The sequence below is a fragment of the Balaenoptera acutorostrata genome, chromosome 7, assembly GCF_949987535.1.
Source record: "Balaenoptera acutorostrata chromosome 7, mBalAcu1.1, whole genome shotgun sequence".
In the NCBI taxonomy this organism is placed as follows: Eukaryota; Metazoa; Chordata; class Mammalia; order Artiodactyla; family Balaenopteridae; genus Balaenoptera; species Balaenoptera acutorostrata.
In genome coordinates, this window is record NC_080070.1 from 104,907,315 (window position 1) to 104,929,953 (window position 22,639).

General features: G+C 33.9%; 1 protein-coding gene across 4 annotated transcripts in view; it reads left to right on the forward strand.

Annotated features, from left to right (window-relative positions):
- The window catches only part of SUGCT (succinyl-CoA:glutarate-CoA transferase), a 796,055-nt gene that overhangs the window by 81,399 nt on the left and 692,017 nt on the right, over nt 1-22,639 (forward strand). For all 4 annotated transcript variants that reach the window (XM_057549882.1, XM_007187735.3, XM_007187736.3 and 1 more), the window contains exon 8: nt 11,103-11,246. In XM_057549882.1, the coding sequence (XP_057405865.1) occupies nt 11,103-11,246 (144 nt within the window). The remainder of the gene's footprint in view (nt 1-11,102; nt 11,247-22,639) is intronic.

Below are 22,639 nucleotides of genomic sequence, written 5' to 3' on the forward strand. Positions count from 1 at the left end.
TATCTCTTGATACATTAGATAGCAATTTTGAGCGAGTAAAAAAGGATATGTTTTCCACCTTTTAAAACTTGTATCTTAATGACTGGATAATACATTTGGATGAAACAAATGTACTGCCATAGACAGCAGAAAGTTAAATGTTCTCCTATGCGCTGATGGTTTATTATTGTGTTCCAAGACTGGCCTTAATAGGTCACTGGTTCCGTCTAATTTTTGTCATAACTAAATAAGACTAAAATAATTTTTTAAACCAGATCATCTGCTGCATTTATTTGGCTTATTCTGGCAACTCCATGCATGTGGCCACCACAACTACATAGAGTGATTCTATCCAGTTTATCTTGGAGGGTTCAGGAAGCACTGTATTGGATAACTTGTAACACTGGTGTAGAAAGATTTTTCATTCAAAAGTAATTGCATTCAAAATCCATAGTGTAGTTCTTTGAGACATCATTTATTGATGAGAAATGAAAATTAAATGAAATAGGTAAAATTATAGGATAGGGAACATCCTCAAGGGTTCATCTATTTTGTTGCTTCTAGGTATGGCTTACCTAAATCATACCAGACATAGACAACTCTTATAAAGGTCTGGAGCTACTTCTGGAATATGTAAGACTGAGTTCAGAGGAGGCCTGTTAAATATAGGATTGACTATATGCTGATCTTAGTGGGTGTGAAAGTTGTTTTGTCTTAGAAATTAGAGACATTGATGTTTAGTTTAGATTTGTTTTTGCTTTTCTATGATCCGCTAGCACTGAAAGCTGTAGCACAGAAACTATAACTAGGAAACTTTTTCTTGAAGAACAACATGGAAAGAAGCAAAACAACTTTTCAAATAGTTTCTTAGGCCATCCCTTAAAATATCACAATTCCCCAACCCTCCATTCCATTTTCTCTCAGTCTAACCCTATTTAAACTCAAGAGGACAGCCAGGCTAGATGATATTTTGGGCATCTCACTGTGGGAGCTAACTCAGAATAATCTAGATGGTATTTAATCTCTGGACAAGAAAATAGTATGTTTGGCGTATTAAGGGATCTTTGAAAATTTGTAGTTTTGTCTACTTTAAACATTTTTTTAATTTTTAAATAAATTTGTATATTTATTTATTTATGATGTTGCTGTTGCTGTTGTTGTTTTTGGCCGTGCTGCGCAGCATGGGTGATCTTATTTCCCTGACCAGGGATTGAACCTGTGTTCCATGCAGTGGAAGTCTTAACCACTGGACCGCCAGGGAATTCCCAGTTTTGTCTACCTTTTTAATTCAGCAGGCTCCCAGTGAATGGATTCTTCCAGTTATTTTCTGAAAAAGGTTTTGGTTTACATTTTTCAGAGTGGTAAAAGCATGTTTTTCTGTAGGTGCATTCGATTGCTTGCCATTCACTTAAATTTTGTAGAACAAACCATCCCACATCAGAACTGATTATTTCTTAATTGTAGTTGTAGAAATGACAAATCAACTCATTCATTTAAAATTTTTGCTTTCTAGTGATTGTCTGTAAAGGAGAGATGATGAATGTTGGAATTAGAATAATACATGGAGGCAAGGTGGTAGTGAAAAGATCAGAAGCTTTGGGGTCAGAATTTCTGAGTTCCAGTTCTAGTTGTACCATTTGCTCTCTGTGACTTTGACAAGTTAATTTATCATCTAAATCTTTCTTTCATAATCTGTAAGATGGAGATACGATTGGTACTTACAGAATTCTTATTGAGAGTTAAATGTAACAGCATATGTTAAAGCACTTTGAAGAGCATGAAGTTGTACATGACATTATGAACATGCAGGAGACCCGAAGCTAGCTTCTTACTGGTTTACTAAATACAGAATAGTTAAGTATCCAGACCTGGTCATGAAACCTTAAGGAAGGTAATTGAATCCAGTAATGTGGTAGAGGCAGTGGACTCAGGGTCACTTGGGGTCTCCTTCCGACTTAGCTGCTAAACGCTTGTAACATCTTACGGTATTTAGGTAACCTTGCTGTTCCTCATCTATAACAAGGATTGCTTGCTCCTAAGGGTTGTGCAAAAAGTTAGGTACTGGTTTTAAAGTGCAGTATAGAATTTTGCCTTCTGTAAGTCCGATACCTCTAACTTGTACCTTTAATGTTTGGTAGGGTAGAAAGTTTTAATTTATTATTAGAAAGAAATTCTTAGTATTAGGTCAGCAAGCATCCACGTGGGATCCAGAGAATGGCACAAGTCAATTTGTTACATTTTCTCTTGAGTCGCCTATCTGGGGTGGCAGGTGCATCAGGAGGATGGACTCTTCTCTCCCTCATCTTCTTAAATCTTTCTTTACTTCCCTCCTTCCGGCATCCTAATTTCTTGTGTTTGTGGCTTCTGACTTGTGCTCTGTCGAGGCTGAGAAGGTGTGTGGCTGGGAGATGGGGTGGAACTTTGAGCCTTTCAGGATGTGATTAAGAAAAATGATCTTCCTCTTCCAGGCTCTAGGTGAACATTCTAAAGACTTTCTCTTGTTGGTATTGTGCAACACTATTAGCCTAAATGAAGTGCATTACAATGCTACCTCTCTTTTCTCTGTCTTACCAGGGATCTGTTTGCCAGTAAATAGCAGAGACTGATCTCTTAACAACTGTATACTTTCCTGCTTCTCTGCCTCCATCGATACGGGGACTTAACTATAGGATCTTTTCAAGTTCTAAAAATATGTGATTTAGGTTGGAGGACTCCATAATGTCACTGAGGCACATAGGTGATAGATTTTGTTATGCCTATTTATAGGTGAAAAAGTGAAGGCACCTACTAGTAGAATTTACAGCTTTGAGTTCTGTGTTTTAGCCATTCAACAGAGCTTCCTTCATATAGGGGAAATGTTACTCTGTGAAAATTTGTATGTGACTGTGCTAAAAGCATATTCTTTAGCATCAGTGAATGGCTCAAGTAGATTTTGTGCTTGGAACAGAAGGCTCAGATACTGTGTAGTTCCAGAGTCTGTGCTCATAAAGTGTGAAGGCAGTCACTGTGGTGACTGTGTTCTTCCTAGTCACTAAAACCCTTGTTTGATCTGAATATACCACTTTTTGTTCTCTGTGCTGCTCTATTTCTACTAAAGATACTTTTCCTAACTAGGGCTGCAAGTCATACTTATGGTGGCTTTCATAATCAAAATATTACCGTCATATTAAGAAGCTTAATTTCCTATTGATTTTCCCCCCAATTGATTTAATTTAACCCCTCCATCACCCAATCAATAATCCAAGTCTATGAATTCAAATTTCTAAGTATCTCTTGAATACATCCGTTCCCTCTTTCCTCTGTCCTTGATTGAGGTTCCCATCTTGGCTCTCTCCCCTGAGCCCCTGTCAAATCTTTCTGATGGGTCTTCTAGAGCACTACACCAAGTGTCTTAAAAAAGTCACATTTGTGCAGCCTTTTACATTCATAAAAAGGTTTTTTTATACACCTTTTCTCATTTAATCTTCATACCAACTGATGAGGTAGATTTTGTTATTAGCAAGATTTTACAATGGACAAAAAACTAACAAAGGCTAAGAACTTGCCAAAGGTTATGCAGTTAGTAAATAGTAGAAGAATTCATATTTTGGAAAGTAGATCATTAAAAAGTTCATGTGCCCTAGAGTAAAAACAAAATTTTCTGTCGATTACATTTGTATAATGAATGCCTCATTTTGAAATAAAAATATGACATAGAGACATGGACATATTTAACAATAACTTTTTATTTAACAATAATGAAGCCAACTACTTTAAAAAAGTTTTAACATTTTTTGTTGTTTTATGAAGTGATTAAGTTGAGTAATATGACTAAGGAGAAAAATTCTTGGTGACTTTCCAAATTCATGCCTCTTTATTGAACGTGTGTCAGAACTGATTTAAAGTTTCTTATGTACTTTTTAACCAGACAAGGTTTTAAGGAATAACTTAGAAAAACACATCATTTTTCTTTTTCATTTGGCAAACTCTGAAAGTAGTGAGAATAGATATGGAGAAATGAATGAAGTGTTAAAACAGTCTTAAATTGTGTTTGGGAAATAATCTTTTTAAATTCTTAATTTTATAATTTAGGAGATTATGATGTAAAGGAAACAAATGAACACCTTTATAGGTAGTTACCTATTTTTTTCCCCTTCTTCTCTAGATTGCATAATTTTCTAAAGATAAAAACCATTTTGAAATTGTCAAACTTTATTTTTTAAAGAACTAATTCAGGTTCTACTTATCAACTTTAAAATTTTAAAACAATTTTGTACTTACAGAAAAGTTGCAAACATAGTACAGAAAGTTTCTATACCCTTCATCCAGTTTCCTCTACTGTTAACACTTTACAAAATCATAGTACCATGATCAAAACTAAGAAATTAACACTGGTATGATACTATTAACTAAACTCCACATTTTATTCAGACTTCCCTACTTTTTCCACTAATGTTCAGGTTTTACCTGTAATGAGTTTTTGAATACATGAATGAATAGGGGATGAGAAGATATATGAAAATAACATTGAAACAGTGAGAATGGAGAGATACACAAATGAATATGTAAAGTGAATGATGGGGAAGACTCAATATTTTTATATTATACTTTGTCCTCTAACTATAACTCTCTTAACTCTTAAGTAGAATCTTCTTTTTCTTGTACTTTTGTTGATGAGAGGCACACTCGTTTTAGTTTTATAGGAAAATCATCATAAATTGCTCTTACAAAAAGGTTACGTTAACTTATCAAAAGAACCGAATACACTTAAAGCAGTTTCTAAGTGACCATGAAAAAAAAACATTCTACTATTGATTTCTAGAATTAAAATGTAATAAAATAAAAATTTTACTTCATTTCCAAAAGTCTACTTATAAGTTTAAATCCACTTCTTCCAACAAATTATGATTAGATTCTAGGGCATATTGCTTAACAAGGTCAGTTAGTTACCCATTTTTCCTCAAATATATTTTTACTAAAGATTGTGAGTGATGAATTCCTATACCCATTGACATAAAAAGTACCACCGCATTTATCCCAGATTTGAGGAGAAAGAGGCACATTGGTTAGTACTGTCACGGCATTAGGGCTCCTATGGAGCTCCAGATGTGGAAGGGGAGTTTGATTCCATGAGTACACACAGCCCCTTCTCTGATTCTGCCTGATTGCACCTGGGAATACCTAGTCACTTCACAGCCACAATGTGGTTCTCTGTGGGATTTTCTGCTTACTAAATGGTAATTTATTTTCACTTTCTTATTCCTCTGGCATGCTGACAATTCTTAGATGACAGGAATATGATTATGAGGCATTTCCAAAGTATGAGCATAGTCATCTCTTGACTTACAATAGAATACAAATGGTACATCTTCTTTAATTATCGCTACCAAGCAGCCTTGAATGAAATGTAACTTCTAGAGTTCCCACTAAATACATGTTCTTTAGCAGGCCTTTAAAAAGATTTTTTAAATTTATTTTTATTTATTTCTATTTTTCTGCTTTAATTACCAGCATTATAATGGTATTTAAAAAATAAAACAGCTTTATGGAGATATAATTCATATACCATATAATTCACCCATTTAAAGTGTACAATTCATTGCTTTTTAGTATATTCACAGAGGTGTGCAATCAACTTTAGAACATTTTCATCATCCCCAGAAGAAACCCCAGGCCCATTAGCAGTACTCCCTATTCCTACTTGCCCCTAGCCCCCAGTTCTACTTTTTCTCTCTGTGGTTTTGCCTATTATGGATGTTTCATAAAAATGATATCATATAATATGTGACATTTTGTGACTGGTTTCTTTCTCTTAGCATACTGTTTTCAGAACTCTTCCATGTTGTAGTATGTATTAGTACTTTGTTTTTATTGCCTGAAATATCCCGTCATCTGGCTGTACCACACTTTATTTATCCATTTACCAGTTGATGGACATTTGGGTTTCTTCCACTCTTAGGATATTGTGAATAATGCTGCTATGGAAATTTGTGCATATGTTTCTTGGGAGAACATATGTTTTCATACTCTTGGATATGTACCTAAAAGTGAAGTTTCTGGGTCATATGGTAACTCTATATCTAAGTTTTTGAGGAACTGCCAGTCTTTTTCCACAGTGACTACACCATTTTACAATCCTACTAGTGGCATATGAGTTTCGATTTTTTTCACATCCCTGCTAACACTTGTTATTATTTCTCTTTTTCATGATAGCCATTCTAGTGGGTGTGATGTGGTATCTCGTTGTGGTTTTGATTTGCATTTCCCCGGTGACTAATCATGTTGAGCATCTTTCAATGTGCTTATTAGCCATTGGTATATCTTCTTTGGAGAAATGTGTATTTAAACCCTCTGCTTATTTTTTAATTGGGTTGTCTTTATTGTTTTGAGTTATAAGCACATTGTGGTTTTCATTTGCATTTCCCTGATGGCTAATGATGCTGAACATCTTTTCATATGCTTAATGACCATTTGTAGATCTTCTTTGGAGAAATGTCTATTCAATTCTTTGCCCATTTAAAAAATGGTTATTTGTCTTCTTATTGAGTTGTAAGTATTCTTTATAAATTCTGTTTATAAGTTCCTTATCAGATATGTGATTTGCAAAAACTTTCTCCCATTTTTTATCTATTCATTTCCTTGATCATTTACTTTGAAACACATGTGATTTTTATTTTCATGATGTACCATTTATCTTTTTCTTTTGTTGCTATTAGGTGTCATATCTAAGAAATCAATGCCAAATTGAAGATCATGAGGATTTACTCCTATATTTTCTTTTGTTTTATAGTTTTAGCTCTTATGTTTAGGTCTATGGTCCATTTAGAGTTAATTTTGTATATAGTGTGAGGAGGGAGTCCAGCTTCATTCTTTTGCATTCTTTTCACCAATTTTTGAGGACTGTTCCTTCCCCATTGAATTATCTTGGTATGCTTGTCAAAACTGAATTGAAGGTGAGAATTTCCATAGTCTGTATATCTGCCTTGTGCCATCCATGCTGCCTTGTTTACAGTAGCTTTGTAGTAAGTTTTAAAATTGGGAAGTATGTGTCCTCCACCTTTGTTCTTCTTTTTCTAGATTGTTTTGGCTATTCTTTGTCCCTGGAATTTCCATATGAATTTTAGGATCAGATTTTATTTCTGCAAAAAAAGGCACCTAGGATTTCAACAGGTGAAACTGTACAGAATCTGTAGATCAACTTGGGAGTATTGCAGTATTAACAATTTTAAGTCTTTTGAGTCATGACAATGGGATATCTTTCCATTTATTTAGATCTTCTTTAATTTCTTTCAACAATATTTTGTAGTTTTCAGAGTTTGAGTTTATACTTCTTTTGTTAAATTTATTCCTAAGTACTTTATTCTTCTTGATGCTATTGTAAATGAAATTGCTTCTTAATTTCATTTTTGGTTTATTTATTGTTATTGTGTAGAAATAAGATTGATTTTTGTATAATGCCTTGTATCTTGCAAACTTGCTAAACTCACTTATTAGTTCTAACAGTTTTTTTGGTGGATTTCTTAGGATTTTCTATATACAAAATTATGTCACCTGCAAATAAAGATAGTCTTATTTATTTCTTTCCAGCCTTTTATTTATTTTTCTTTCTTAATTACACTGGTTAAAACCTCCAGTATAATGTTTAATTGGAGTGATGAGAGCAGACATCCTTGTCTTGTTCCTAATGGGGCCAAACATTCAGTCTTTCACCTTTAACTATGAAGTTAGCTGTTTATTTGTTTTTTTGTTTTTTCACATTTGCCCTTTATGAGATTGAAGAATTTCACTTCTATTCCTAGTGTGTTGGTGTTGAGTATTTTATCATGAAGTGTGTTGAGTTTTATCATATGCTTATGTTGATTGATATTAAAGTGTTAAACTAACCTTCCATTCCTGAGAAAAATCCTGATTTGTCATGGTGTATAATCATTTTTATATGTTGCTGGATTCAATTTGTTAGTATTTTGTTGGGATTTTTTGGTGTGTGTTCGCATTCATCAGAGATGTTGGTCTATAGCTTTATTTTCTTTTAATGTTTTTGTGTGGCTTGACCTCAGTTTTTACTGGCCTTATAGAATGAGTTGAGAAGTGTTTCTTCTCTTCCAGGTTTCACAAGTATTTGTAAAGAGGTGGAATTCACTAGCAAAGCTAAAAAAAGCTTTTTGTTGTTGTTGGAAGTTCAATTATTAATTCAATTTCTCTCGTTGTTATATGTCTGTTCAGTTTTTCTATTTATTCTTTAGTCAGTTTCAGTAGTTTATGTCTTTTTAGGAATTTGTCCATTTCATCTAGATTATCAAAGTTGTTGGTATACAATTTTTCATTGTATTCCCATGTAATACTTTTTATTTCTGCAAGGTTGTTAGTGATGTTCCTTCTTTCATTCCTGATGTTAGTAATTTGAATGCTTCTCTTTTCTTTTTCCTGGACAGTTCAGTTAAAAGTTGGTCAGTTTTACTGATCTTTTCAAAGAGCCAACTTTTTGTTTTGTTGATTTTCTCTATTGGAATTCTATTCTGCATTTCATTATTTTTTGCTCCAATACGTATTTCCTTCCTTTTGCTTGCTTTGGGTTTAGTTTACTCTTCTTGTTTTCAGTGTCTTAAGGTGGAAGGCTAGGTAATTGATTTGAGATCTTTGTTCTTTTTTAATATAGGTATTTACAGTTCTAAATTTCTCTCAAATACTGCTTTAGCTGCATCCATAAATATTGGTATGTTGTGCCCCTATTTTCATTCATCTTGAGATATTTTCTAATTTCTTATATAATTTCCTCTGTTACTCATTGGTGTTTTGGGAGTACGTTGTTTACTGTCCACATATTTTTGAGTTTCTCAAATATGCCCGTTATTGATTCTAATTTCATTTCATTGTGATCTGAGAACATGTTTTGTATGAACTCACTCATTTAAAATTTATCTTAGCTTGTTTTCTGGCCTAGGATATGGTCTGTCCTAGAGAATGTTCCATATGCACTTGAGAATGTGCATTTTATATCTATTAGGTATACTTAGTTTATGGTGTTGTTTAAATTTTTTATTTCTTTTTTGATCCTCTATCTAGTTGTGCTGCTCACTATTCATATTTCAGTATTGACATCCCTACTGTTATTCATGAAGGGTTTATTTCTCCCTCCACATCTGTCACTTTTGCTTTTTGTATTTTGGTGGTTCAATTTTGGGGTGCATGTATGCTTTTAATTGTTATATCTTCCTGATGCATTGACCCTTTTCCATTATAAAATCTCTCTCTTTTTCTCTAGAGCTTTTTTTAAGTTTATTTGTCTGATATTAGTATAGCCACTCCAGCATTCTTATGGCTGCTGTTTGCATGATATATCCTTTCTCATGCTTTTATTTTCAGCCTATTTATATCTTTGAATCCAAAGTGTGTTAGCAAGCCTCTTTAAATTAGTATTTCACTAAACTTATTTGGCACAAATGGTCATTTTTAACAGTGACAATGTTGTCTCATATATGGATGACAATATTTATTTAATGTTCATACATATCATGCTATTATTCTGGATAATGTATTGATATTTTTAGAATATTGGGTATAGTCTCCGCTTTTCAGGAGATTTAAAATGTAATATAAAGGATTTATTATATGATTTGTTCCTACTGGTCTGAGAAGTATAGAAAACTTCTCAAGAAATGTGATTATATTAATATTATAGTAAGAAAGCAGATGATGTCTATAAACTTAAATTTTAACTTACCTCTCACTTTTAATACATTAAATAATCTTAAATCCAAATGACAGTATTAATTTTAAATTTATGGATTCACACCACTACAAGTTTTGCCAATAATAATAGTTAGAAGGCCCCCAGAAGTTTCCAATATTTATGGCAATATCTTCCTTGAAATTGTATTGAAAAGCAGGGACAAAAAGTTTAGTTGCTCTACAGTCTCACTTACTTGCTTTAAACAAATTTAGCTGTCTTGTACGATGATTAACATAGTTTATGTATGGGCTTCAGAAAAGGAAAAATTAGCTTCTGAAAATGACTGAACAACAGCTGGAATTAATGAATAAGGAAGTGAATGAATGAATATATAAACTAGGTGAAATATAGGTTTTTTAGGCATTATGTGCAATGAAAGACTTGGCAGAATTCAAGGTAGTGAAAAATAGGAACTATCTGATACAACAATGATTAATAATAATGTTGATGAAAAATTTGATAGCTAATTTTTATAGGGCACTTATTGTTTGCCTGGTACTGTTCTAATATCTTTACATATGGGTCAAGGATTGGATTGTCAATAAGACCGACATGAATCGGTATCAAGCTTTACTTGTAATTTTAAGGATTCAAGCAATCAAAAGGCATAGGAGAAGCAGAAGGAGCTCCTGGACATTGAGAGAGGCCCCCCATGCCTTTCTTCTCACAATAACAAAATTCTCAACCCCAGAGCAGTAGATAAGATCTCAAATGGAGTACATGGGTTACCTCATATTACATGAAACTGATGGGCTATTGGAACATTTCCATTTTATACCCAGATAGTTGCATAGCTCATGCCTTATGCCCCATAAACCTATAGATGCTAGGTTTCTTTACCATAGTAATTCTAAAGCAGGAGTATCCTGCTAAAAGCCTTTTATAGATAAATACTGTCTGTTTGGTTTTTTTTATAAAGCAAATACCATTAGTGTATTTGCCAGTTATTAGCATGCTTATAAGGAGATTAGACCAGGTCTTCTGCCCTCTTCTTTCCTGGGAGAACCTCCTAACCCAACAAGAAAAAAAATACTTCTTTAACTCTTTCCTCTCCAACAGGTTAACTCATTTAAATTCAAATTCAATTATTTACTTTTTTTGGTATAAATAATGTAAAATATATTAAGAAGGAACTTCAGACATGTTTTTAAAAATCTTTTATTTCATTTGGTTTGGTTTAGTTTGGTTGGTAGGAGGTGGGTTCAGAAAAATAATAAACGTACAACAAATGTAAATATATCCTTACCACCAACAGATATCCACAACAGCAATTTGTTGTATTTCTTGTGTGTGTATGTGTGTGTGCACATGATATACAATTCTTTCTTTTATTTGACCTTAGGATATTTGTGAACTCATATGATGGTTTTAATTTTCAGTTTCTCTGTTTTTCTCAACCTAACCCTCAAATCAGGATGGAGATCCAGTTCGTCCAGGAGTGGCCATGACTGATCTTGCCACTGGCCTTTATGCGTGTGGAGCCATTATGGCTGGATTGATACAAAGATATAAAACCGGAAAAGGACTGTTCATTGATTGTAACCTACTGTCATCCCAGGTACCAATCCAAATAACGTTTTAGATAGTGGCATAAAAACATGTATCTGTATTACAGTTTTTCATATCAAATCCTGTGGTCACATGTGCAAAAACATAAAACAAAACAACAGAATTTCCCCCACCCCCCAAAAAACCAAAACAACAACAGCAAAAGCTGTTCTGTTTTGGTGTCCCTGATATTGTCATATTAAAATAAGTGGACCACGAAGATTTTGTTATAATGTAGACATTGCTGTTGAACCAGAATTTTAAAGACTGTTTTTATTAGAATAGGTCTATTACTGTTTTTGAGACAGGAGTACAGTTGTTTCTATTTCATTGTCATGCGAGCTCTGTAACTTCTTTTTACCAGAGTTTATTCATCTTTTTTGTGCTATGGACCCTTTGGGTAATCTGGTGAAGTCTGTGGACCTTTCCTCAGAATTATGTTTTTAAATGCATAGAATGAGATACTTAGGATTACAGAGGGATTACATTATTTCAATGTAAAAACCAATTTTGTGTTATAATAGTACATATGATGTTTTATTAATACATTAAAACAGGATATCTGTTAGTGGATTCAATAACTGTTGCAATTTTGAGGTAGTATTGAGCATAAATGATATTTTGAGATATCTGCAACTATAATGTAAGAAAATATGTAGAATATTTACTGGTGATCAAGTCATACTTAGGTACTGCTAATACTTCTGTGGTTTGTTGTCTACATTCATAATTGAAAAAAATGCTAAATTTTAGTTAGAGGTTGATGAAAATAAAGATATAATTTTTTTTTCCATTCAAGTTAATTACTTCCCAAAGTTCTTCCTATAAGCTCCAGATTAAGAACCCTTGGTTTAGATAGCTGTCAGTTATGTTATGCTAAATACTAAGCTGGTGGAATAAAAGGGTTAACTCACTCCCAGATTGACACTTTGCCTCCTTTTCACTGGATCAGACCTAGATGCTGTACCATATGTGGAAGTTGATTTTGAATAGGTAATTTTTCAAGGAGGGGAAAAAAAGAAAACATCTAACTTGTGCAAGGAGACATTTTACTGTGGGAAAAATTACTTCATAGACAAAGACCTCAGTTGGGAATTTCAGATTTAAATGGCATACATGGGAAAACAGTAATCTTGGAACTCTGCTTTGGAGATTTTTTTCTTTTAGACAAAATTAAGGTAGTGCATAGAAGTAAAAAAAACATTAATATGATTGAAGGTGAAATACTATTTATGAGTTTTCAACACTAGCTTTGAGTCACAGTCAGAGTTTTAATGGTTATAATAAAAGGGTAAAAGAACTCTCTCCAAATGAATGATCTCTCTTCTTCACAGAGAAGCAGATGTCAGGTCTGGGAAGAAGCTGAAAGTTTTTTCCTTCCTCCCTTAATTTTATAGCTGTAAGGAACCCGAGGTAGGTTAAGTGATTGGGTAAAATTGCACATCCAGTAAATACGGAAGCCGTGAAGATTTCATAGGTGTGTGACCTATGCAGTCACGGAAGGCACTAGGCTTAATTTAAATGCTCTGCTGTCACTGCCTTGAAGTTCTTAATATTTTTTGAATGTGAGGCCCTACATTTTTCATTTTGCACTAGTACTTACAAATTATGTAGCTGGTCCTGTATTTGGGGCTCTGCTTAGGTCTTCAGATCTCTACCTAGACTGCTTTTCTTATAATTTGTCAATGACGAATTAATTAGCTTTGGAAAAAATTCTCTTGTAGAGTATTACAGAGCTGAATTCTCTTCTAGCACCTAACACAGTGACTCACAGTCTGGAGGTGTGTGGTTCCACGGGGGTGGGCATGGCGGTGGGTGGAATCACTGGTAGGGCCGTTTCAAAGTGACGGTACAGTAAATGCAAACTCATGCACACTTTGGGTGTGCCTCTATATTTGTTGTTCATGTTGCTCCTTGAGGCTGTAAGTTCCATGTGTGCAGGAATAATGTTTGTTCTTGCTTATAGCGGTATCCTCAAAGCCCAGCCCAGTATTTGTCAAATAGCAGGTCTAACAATCTTTGGAGATCAATCAGAGAATCACTGTTACCAATGGGTATGCCTCATAACCCTTAAACTTGCTTAGGGAAAAATAGAAAAAAGTAGAAAATCATCGATTTAGGATAAGTCCTTGATAAACAACTAATGATGAAATGATTTGCTTTTGCCAAACATGGTAGCGGTGATTTAACCGATTGTGCTGTAGCTAACCCGGTCAAAGGTAGCTAAAATTATTAGTGTATTTAAGGCTCATTAGCTACCTTTTTATAATTGACATACAACATTATATTAGTTTCAGGTGTAAACATAATGATCTGGTATTTGTGTGTATTGTAAAATGGTCACCTCAATAAGTCTAGTTAACATCCATCACCATATATAGTTACAAAAATTTTTTTTCTTATGATAACTTTTAAGATCTACTCTTTCAGCAACTATCAAATATGCGATATAGTGTTATTAACTGTAGTCACCATGCTGTACATTACATCCCCATGACATTTATTTTATTATTGCAAGTTTATACCTTTTGACGCCCTTCACCCATTTTGGCCATTCCCTATCCCTCACCTCTGGCAACCACCAGTCTGTACTCTGTAGCTATGAATTCAGTATAGTTTTTAAATAAAAATTTCAAAAAATTTTAGATTTTATATATAAGTGAGATCACATGGTACTTGTCTTTCTCTGTCTGACTTATTTCACTTAGCATAATGCCCTCAAGATCCATCTATGTTGTCGCAGATGGCAAGATTTCCTTCTTTTTTATGAATGAATAATATTCCAGTGTATGTACATACCACATTTTCTTTATCTCTCCATCCATTGATGGACAATTACGTTGTTTCTATATCTTGGCCATTGTCATTAACTACCTTTTAACAATAAAAAATCTGTTATGCCTTATTTTAGAGCTTTGCGCTTACACATCTACTATTTTATTTTGCTCTCATAATTATCATTGGAGGTACGTAGGTAGATCAGGTATTTCTATTCTCATTTTACTTATAAGAAAACTGAGGCTAAGAGAGGTTGACCTACTTGAGCAGCAGAGTCACAGCAAGACCTCTGGTTTCTGACATCCTGAATCATTCTCTTTCCCCTGCTTAATGAAGGAAAAGCTTTGACATTGAGGGGCTGGCAAGCTCCAGCTTTCTTGTGGTGAAGCTAAAGGGGAGAAGGCAAATTGAGTAAGAGGCAGGGGAAGCAAAAGAGCACTCAGTAATAAGGAAACACATAGGAAGACTGCCCCCACCTCCCAAAAGCATGCCAAGAGCTACAGTAAGAGAGTGCAACAAAGTGGGCTCTTCTGGGTCATTATCTAATCATGTTTAGATCCACTGAGTGAAAGCCATCATGGACTTTAACCTGATGGACAAGTGTTTTTGTTGAAATATGAGAATTTTGAGAAAAAAATAGCGTTTGGAGTCATGGGATGACTGGATTTTTTGTTTCAGCTCTAGTCCACTGAGCACGAACTGTATCCCAGGCTCTGTGCTAGGTAGCTTGGGGTGGGAGGTGACACAGCTGTTCAGAGTTCACTAGTAGAGGCAGCCAAGTTGTATGGGAAAGTTGGAGGTGATATATAGTTCCCTGTGGTTCCCTAACGGGGTTGCAGAATGTGGTTGGGCCTCATATATCACGCTTAGGAATCTGGATTTTAACTTTTTAAGGCTTCTGTTTATAATTTCTGTTAGGTGATGGTCTTTCAACCAAAGACTATGTCTCCTTGGATACTTGCTACCGTTGCCACATTCAGAATGACCTCTGAGCTGTGAACAGTGTTAGAGAGTTTCAAAGGGCAGTGGTACAGGTAATAATTTATGCTGAAGCCTTCCTGAAGTGCAACACAATGGGTGATAAGAGCCTTTCCATTCTCTGAACCCACTACAGCCTAAGCTCTGTTTTTCTTTGATTCTTTGCCCCTGCCCTGTTCTTTGGCTCTGGACTCTCTCTTTTCTTCTCATGCGTGCTTCTCTAGCCTTGGGCATCTCTTTTCTCTGTCTTTTTTTTTTGCTTGTCTTTCTTTCCTTTCCTGTTTTCATTCCTATTCTGTGCTTTCTGCCTTTCTCCTGGTCTCTCCCCTTTTCTCCATTCTTCATTGTGAAGAACTAAAGTTTTAACAATTCTTGTTCCAGATCTTACATCCTTCCACTGTACCACCCAGGAAAGTTTCTGAATTTTTCAGTAGTTCCCATGGAAGAAAAAGGAAGTGCCCTTTCCTAGAAGTCCCAGAACACAAGACTGTGACTGTTGAGTGACTGGGTTAAGTGAACTATTCCTGAACCAATTAATGAGACCTGAAAGATAAAGTATATTGATTGGTTTAAGCCATTCCTGATACAAGGGACAGGGTTAACTCCACCCAAACCACATGGCTTTGACTGGGGAGAGGTGATTTCCTTGAAGAATGGTGGAGTTATTTTTTGGCCAGAGGAAGGGGAAAAGGATGATGGGGAGCCAATCAACAAATGTTCACTATACTAACATACTGGGTTGTTTTGAAGTTCTAGTGCAACAAAGGATATGGCAAATTCTTTGTCTATTAGAAAGTATTCTACTGATGAGTAGCATTAATTTTATTAGGTTATTGAAAAAATATTTCACAGTGTTAGAAATATGCTGAGATTAAAAAGATGTTTATTGACATGATTTTATCATAATTATTATATCTTTTCATATTAGAGAAATCTTGACTAACTTCACTTAGTTTGTCAACTTAAGATAACATTTGTAGATTTTAGATCTAAAAACCAAACCACAAAATGATTAAAATCTGCTTTATGTAAATGGGAAGTGCTATTTCTAGATACTTTTCAAAGTAACGTAATAGGAAACTTCACCTTTTAAAAAATGTATTCATTTTCTTTTTTTTATATAAATGTTCACTTGCATTAAGCAGATAACATTTGAACTTAATTTCAGCTGCCTGGAAAATGACTGCCGTTTCATGCAGTGGTAAAAAACATAGTTTTTACTCATTTTGATTGCATTGCATAGGATGACCAATGAATGATTATAACATTCAGTATCAGTTGCTAAAAATGAAATTTTGTACCCCCTCTCTTAGAAGTGATCTAATGTACAATAGACAAATTGCACTTGATTTGAATAGTAGCTAATAATTAACTCAGAAATGATTGCCTCAACCACAACAAAACCATTTCACCGTAGAGACATGACAGTTGTCAGGATGTGGTTTGTAGTGGGCACCAAGTCTTTTGTAGTTTCAAGGCTATAAACTTTTAACCCTTGTCATAAAATTCTTTGATTTTTTTTTTCTTAGTCTTAATATGATTTAAAGTTGTCAACTGAAGATTGTCTGATGTCAGCATCTAAACAGTATTCTTTACGTGATACTGGTAAATAACAAGGAAGTGGCTTTGGCTGTGGTTCCAGTTTTTCTGTTGCTCGCGTTCTTCTGTTGTGGCTTACAGAAATATCTTTGGAAAGTTTTAATATCCTTCCTGTACTTAATTGCAACCAGGCTCCCCTAAGTACTACTACAATGAGTTAGGTTTATTTTAGCACCAAACTTCTATAATTATTTTCACATATAGAATGTTTCGGCATTTTTTATTTCACCTTTTTTTCCTTGTTTGTAGATTGTTCATATTTAGGCCAGATGAGATTTTAACTCATTCTTATAGCACAGTTTTATGGATAAACTTTTGAATTCAAACAAGTGTAATAATCTGATACTTTTGTGTCTTTAGATACACCTGTGTTTCGCTTTTCCTATTTAATCTATACCTTTAACAATTTATTGAGGTATATTTTACATATCATACAATTCATCCTATTTCAGGGGTGACCGTTTAACAGTCTTTAGTGAATTTAGTGAATTTTGCAACCATCACCATAAATCAGATTTTGAAATGAATACTTTATAGTCACCTCTGGTCTGGGTCTTACCCATGAGGCTAGAATGCACCAGTTTTGACTGGGGAGGGATGTAAGGCTGGGCTGACTCAGAAGAATTCAAGGGCTATTAAGATTTCTGTGAGCCCTAGAAAATTTTGCCTTTATGGGTCCTTTCCTCCATAAAAATGTTAAGAATTATATTTATAACTGCATTTGTATAAAGATGAATATAACTAATCATTGTGTGTTTACTGGTATTACATATTCATTTTTTTCTTCTGATTTTAAAATAAATTAAAACATTTTTGTGTACCCCTAAAGTATTGTGGGCCTTAGGCACTCTACCTAATTAATAAGTCAGCTCCGGAAGAATTACCTTGAGAACAGTCTCAAATGTCCCAATCTGTGAGGAAAGACAATCCTGTATACAGGAAGGAAGTGGAGGCTGAAAGTTGAGATTATCCTGAAGGGTAAATAGAGGGTGGAAAGATGGAGAAGCAGCAGTCTGTGACCAAAGAAGTTGAGAGACTGGAGTAGGGAAAGAGAAAAAAAAAAAAAAAGGATAATATCAGAAAGTTGAAGAAATCTGGGAACTACAAATTTGCATTTGAATTTCCCTGAGGAGCCTAATGCATTCCTGTCTTGAAGGCTCACGCCAGCCTGACAGTCTTTAGTTACTTGTGTCCAATTTTTAATCCTCTTCTAACTTCAGTTCTTTAATTCTCTAAGGCCTCCCACTGCTCTATCAATTTAATTTCAGGGGATATATGAATATTAACATTTAACTAATATTAAGATGAGTAAGTAGGTAGATAAAGACACACACAAAAAAAGAAAAATCAGATGACTTCCAAAGAAAACTGCAAAGATTTTAGATAATCTATTATTTTCTGTTATTATTTTATACTATTGGTTGGATTGAATACAAGTTGACTGCATTACAAAACACGGTTCACTATTTTTTTTTAAAGAAGATTCAGCAAAATATAAGTGTATTGAGAGGATGCTCTGGTTTTATATAACTGAAATCTTTAGTTATATTCGTGGACATGTGATATTTTTATATAACATGAGCCATAATGAGGGAAACCAGGGCTTTTAACTTGTAATAATTGATAATTACTAGTGGGAGAATATCTCAAAGGAGAACAGAATAAAACCAGAAGACAAATTTCATTGTGATCTGATTTAATTCTCATTAGATACTTTAAAACAATTTGGTGCTTTCAAAATGTTCTGAAAAATAGAAACATAATTAAGATAAAGATATAAAAGAAATAGGAGGAGAAAGAGCCATTGGTGTTGACGGATATTCCCCAAGTTTAGATTTTGTCTTTGAAGGATCTTGTAGAATAGTGAACTCAGTTGACTGTTCCTAAAGGTGGGTTTAACAGTCTTAGAATCACCTCTGTTCTCTATTACTAGAGTAGAACAATTTGTTTTTGTTGCTAAGTTAATCACTTCCACCTTCATCGTGGTACTTTCTAGGGTCAGAAATTTATGTAGAATAAAATGTAGTAATTACATCCTTCTATATTTGCTAATTAATGGTGACTCTTTACCTGTCCTAAGTTATGGACCAACTGATTCCCAGTGGAATCTATTTGGCCCCAACTATTATGTCATCTTTGCAGCTAAAGGATAAGTAAACCACTGGCAGCAAGCATAGTGACTGAGATTTAATTTCCAGGGAAATCACTTTGGTTCTTCACAGAATGTGTATGAGGCATAATGCCGAATAATTTTTTAATTTTTTCGTAGCCTAGAGTCATTATATACCACCAAGGTAAAAATAAGATCTTGATTAGCTGAAGTGCTTAGAAATTTTGATATTCTGGTTGATTTCATTTTCTAGTTAATTGAGGGCTAAAAGGAAACTGCTTTGGTTTCATCCATTTTTATAGAAAATCTTCTAAAATGCTTAGTTTACTTTTCCATTATGGTAAATGCCATATACTAAATATATTTTCACTTTAAAGTTATGATTTTGGTCTCTACTTTTTAAACCTATTGATACTCACTTTAGGGACTAAGAAATTAAGTTGAATCTGCACTTATGGAATTCATCCATCATCCATCCATTATCCATCTTTCCATCCATCCACACTTGTTTCTTATGCCAGATTATACAATAAATGATAAACAAGGCAGCAAGTTTCCTGCCCCATGGAATTTACATTGTAGTTGTATATACAGACAATAAACAAGTAATAGTGATAAATTTGCATAAGGATATGCAACAGTTTCATAAAGATAGCAGGGACACTTCTGTTAACCAGGGCAAGATGTTCCAGATGGAGAGAACAGTTAATGCAAAAGCCTGAAGCAGGACAAAACTTGTCATGCTCTAGGCACTGACAAAAAGCCCAATGAAAGACATTCCTTAGAAGTTGACATTAGCAGTAAATCTGGCCATTTATTAATACTCATCTGAAGAACAAACATGAGATGTGACATTTAATTTAAATAATAATCCAATATTCTATGACTAGTAGGCCTGTTGGAAGTTAGAAGTCAGTTAGAGGACTGTTCTTTTTTGTGGGGAGTGAATTTATTGGCAGGGTACTAGATCAAGCCTGTAGAGCAAAAGTTGAGTTCTGGTTCTGTTTTTGTAGAATGATAGTAGAAGCAACACAGAATGGCAAACAGTGTTAGTCTTTTCTGCTTCTTGGGCTGACTGGAGACTGGTATTGAGAAGGTTGAGACAGTTTCTGGAAAAGGAGTGCTGTGATTATTAACAATAATAATATAAAGGTGCAACATTGGGAGAGTGCTATGAACTTGCTGACCTTGGAGTAGATGCTGTATTGTATAGGCTGTTTATATTCTCCAAAGTTGAATCATTGAGAGTGACTTTAAAAACATAATAAAGCTTAGGTAACATTTACTTTATACTAAACACAGTTCTAAGCACATTGCATATATTAACTGATTTATTTCCCCAACAGTTTTATTATTCCCATTTTACTGAGGAGGAAGCAGAGGCGTAGAATAACACTGTAACTTGCCCTATGTCGCACAGCCAGTAAATAGCAGAGTTGGGACCTGAACTCAGTCTGGATCCAGAGACTGTATTATACTTATCCTTAAGGGTATAAGGCGCTGCCAGTATTCATTCATTCATTTATTTATTCACTTAAATGTTTATTGAGTGCCCAGTGCCAAGCATGCTGTTATTCCTGGCAGTGTTATGGTGAATAAGGATGACTGGGGAATATGTTTTAGCTTTTAAGAAGAGTATACAAATATAACAAATCTCGTCTTGTCTTTTGGGAGAATGATTTTGATAAGTAATGTGGTCAGCACTGAGCAATAGAGCTTAACATAATGACTGTAGAGTGCTCTGTATCTTGCAACCTTGCTGGGCTTGTGTTTTTAGTTCTAAGAATATTTTAGTGGTTACTATAGGATTTTCTATATACAAGGTCATGTCATCTGTGAATAGAGATAGTTTTTCTTCTTTCCTTCCAGCATGAACACCTTTCATTTCTTTTTCTTGCCTCATTGCCCTGGATAGAAAGAACCCAAGTACAATGTTGAATAGAAGTGGCAAGAACAGACATCCTTTTCTTTTTCCTGATTTCAGGGCAAAAAATTCAGTTTTTCACCACTAGTATTATGAAAGGGTGTTGGATTTTGGCAGATGCTATTTCTGCAACTATTGAGATCATTAATTGGTTTGTGTCACTTATCCTATTAATGTTATTTGATTATTGATTAATTAACATTGATTAAACAATTGATATTGATTTTTGTATATTGAACCAATTTTGTAATCCTTGGAAAAAATCTCACTTGGTTATGCTTTATAATTCTTGGTAAAGTTGCTATATTTAGTTTGCTTGTATATTGCTAAGAATTTTGGGGTCTGTATTCAAAAAGGAGAATTACTCCATAATTTTCTTTTTTTGTGATGGTTTTCTTGGCTTTTGGTATCAGAAAGATACCTCATAGAATGAGTTGTTTTCTCCTTTTCTAGTTTTTGGAAGAACTGGTGAAGAATTGGTACTAATTCTTTAATTATTTGGTAGAATTCACCAATGAAGCTAAAAAAGTCTGGGCTGCTGCTTTTTTTGTTAAGTTTTATGATTATTAATTCAATCTTTCTACTTGTTATATGTCTATTCAGTTTTTCTATTTATTATTTAGTCAGTTTCAGTAATTTTTATCTTTGTAGGAATGTATCCATTTCATTTAGGTTATTTAATTTATTGGCATATGATTGTTCATAGTATTCTCATATAATCCTTTCTATTTCTGTAAGGTCAGTACAAATATTCCCTCTTTTATTCATGATTTTAGTAAATGAGTCTTCTTTATTTTTTTCTTGGTGAGTCTAGCTTAATGTTTGTTAATTTTGTTGATCTTTCCAACAAACCAACTTTGGATTTCATTGGTTTTTCTCTATTGGTTTCCTATACTCTATATTTCATTTATTCCACTTTCATCTTTAATAGTTCCTTCCTTTTGCTAGTTTTAGGTTTAGTTTGCTTTTCTTTTTGTAGTATCTTAAGGAGGAGTGTTAGGTTATTGATTCGAGGTCTTTTTCTTTTTTAATATAGGTGTTTTCAGTTATAAATTTCCCTCTAAGAACGGTTTTAGCTTCATCTCATAAGTTATGGTATGTTGTGTTTTGTTTCAGTCATCTCAAGTCACTTTCTAATTTCCTTTGAGATTTTTTCTTTGATCCATTGGTTTTTAGGAATGTGTTGTTTAATTTCCACCTGTTTGTGAATTTCCCAAATACCCTTCTATTTTTAATTTCTTGCTTCATTCCATTGTAGTTGGAGAACACTCATTATGTAGTTTCAGTCCTTTTACATTTACTGAGGCTTGTTTTTGGTCTATCTTGGAGGATGGTCCAGGTGTGCTAGAGAAGAATGTGTATTCTGCTGATGTTGTGGAGTGTTATATAGATGTTTGTTTGGTCTAGTTGGTATATATGGTAAAGTTTTGTGTAACATTTGAGGAGCTGTCAAATTTTTTCTAAAACAGCTTCACTATTTTACAATCCCACCAGCAATTTATTAGGTTTACAGTTTTTTTCACATTCCTGTCAACACTTGCTATTCCCCATGATTTTTACTTTAGCTATTATAGTGGGTCTGAAGTGGCTTTGATTTGCATTTTTGCATTTCAAGTCTTCTATTTCTTGGTTGATTTTCTGCCTAGTTGCTATATCTGTTATTGAAAATGGTATATTTAAGTTTCCATCTCTTATTGTTGGATTGTTTCTTGCTTCCTTCAGTTCTGTCAGTTTTGCTTCATGTTTTTGGTGCTCTGCTGTTAGGTACATATATGTTTATAACTGTTATGTCTTACTGATAATTGGACCACTTTATTATTATAAAATGTACTATTATTATAATATAATTATTATATATTATTATATAATTATTATTATAACTATTATTATAATTATATAAATGTATTATAAATGTATAAAATGTTATTTGCTTCTAGTAGCAATTTTTGCCTCAAAGTCTATTTTTTCTGATATTCTCAATCTGTTTTTGGTTACCATTTTTATGATATATTAT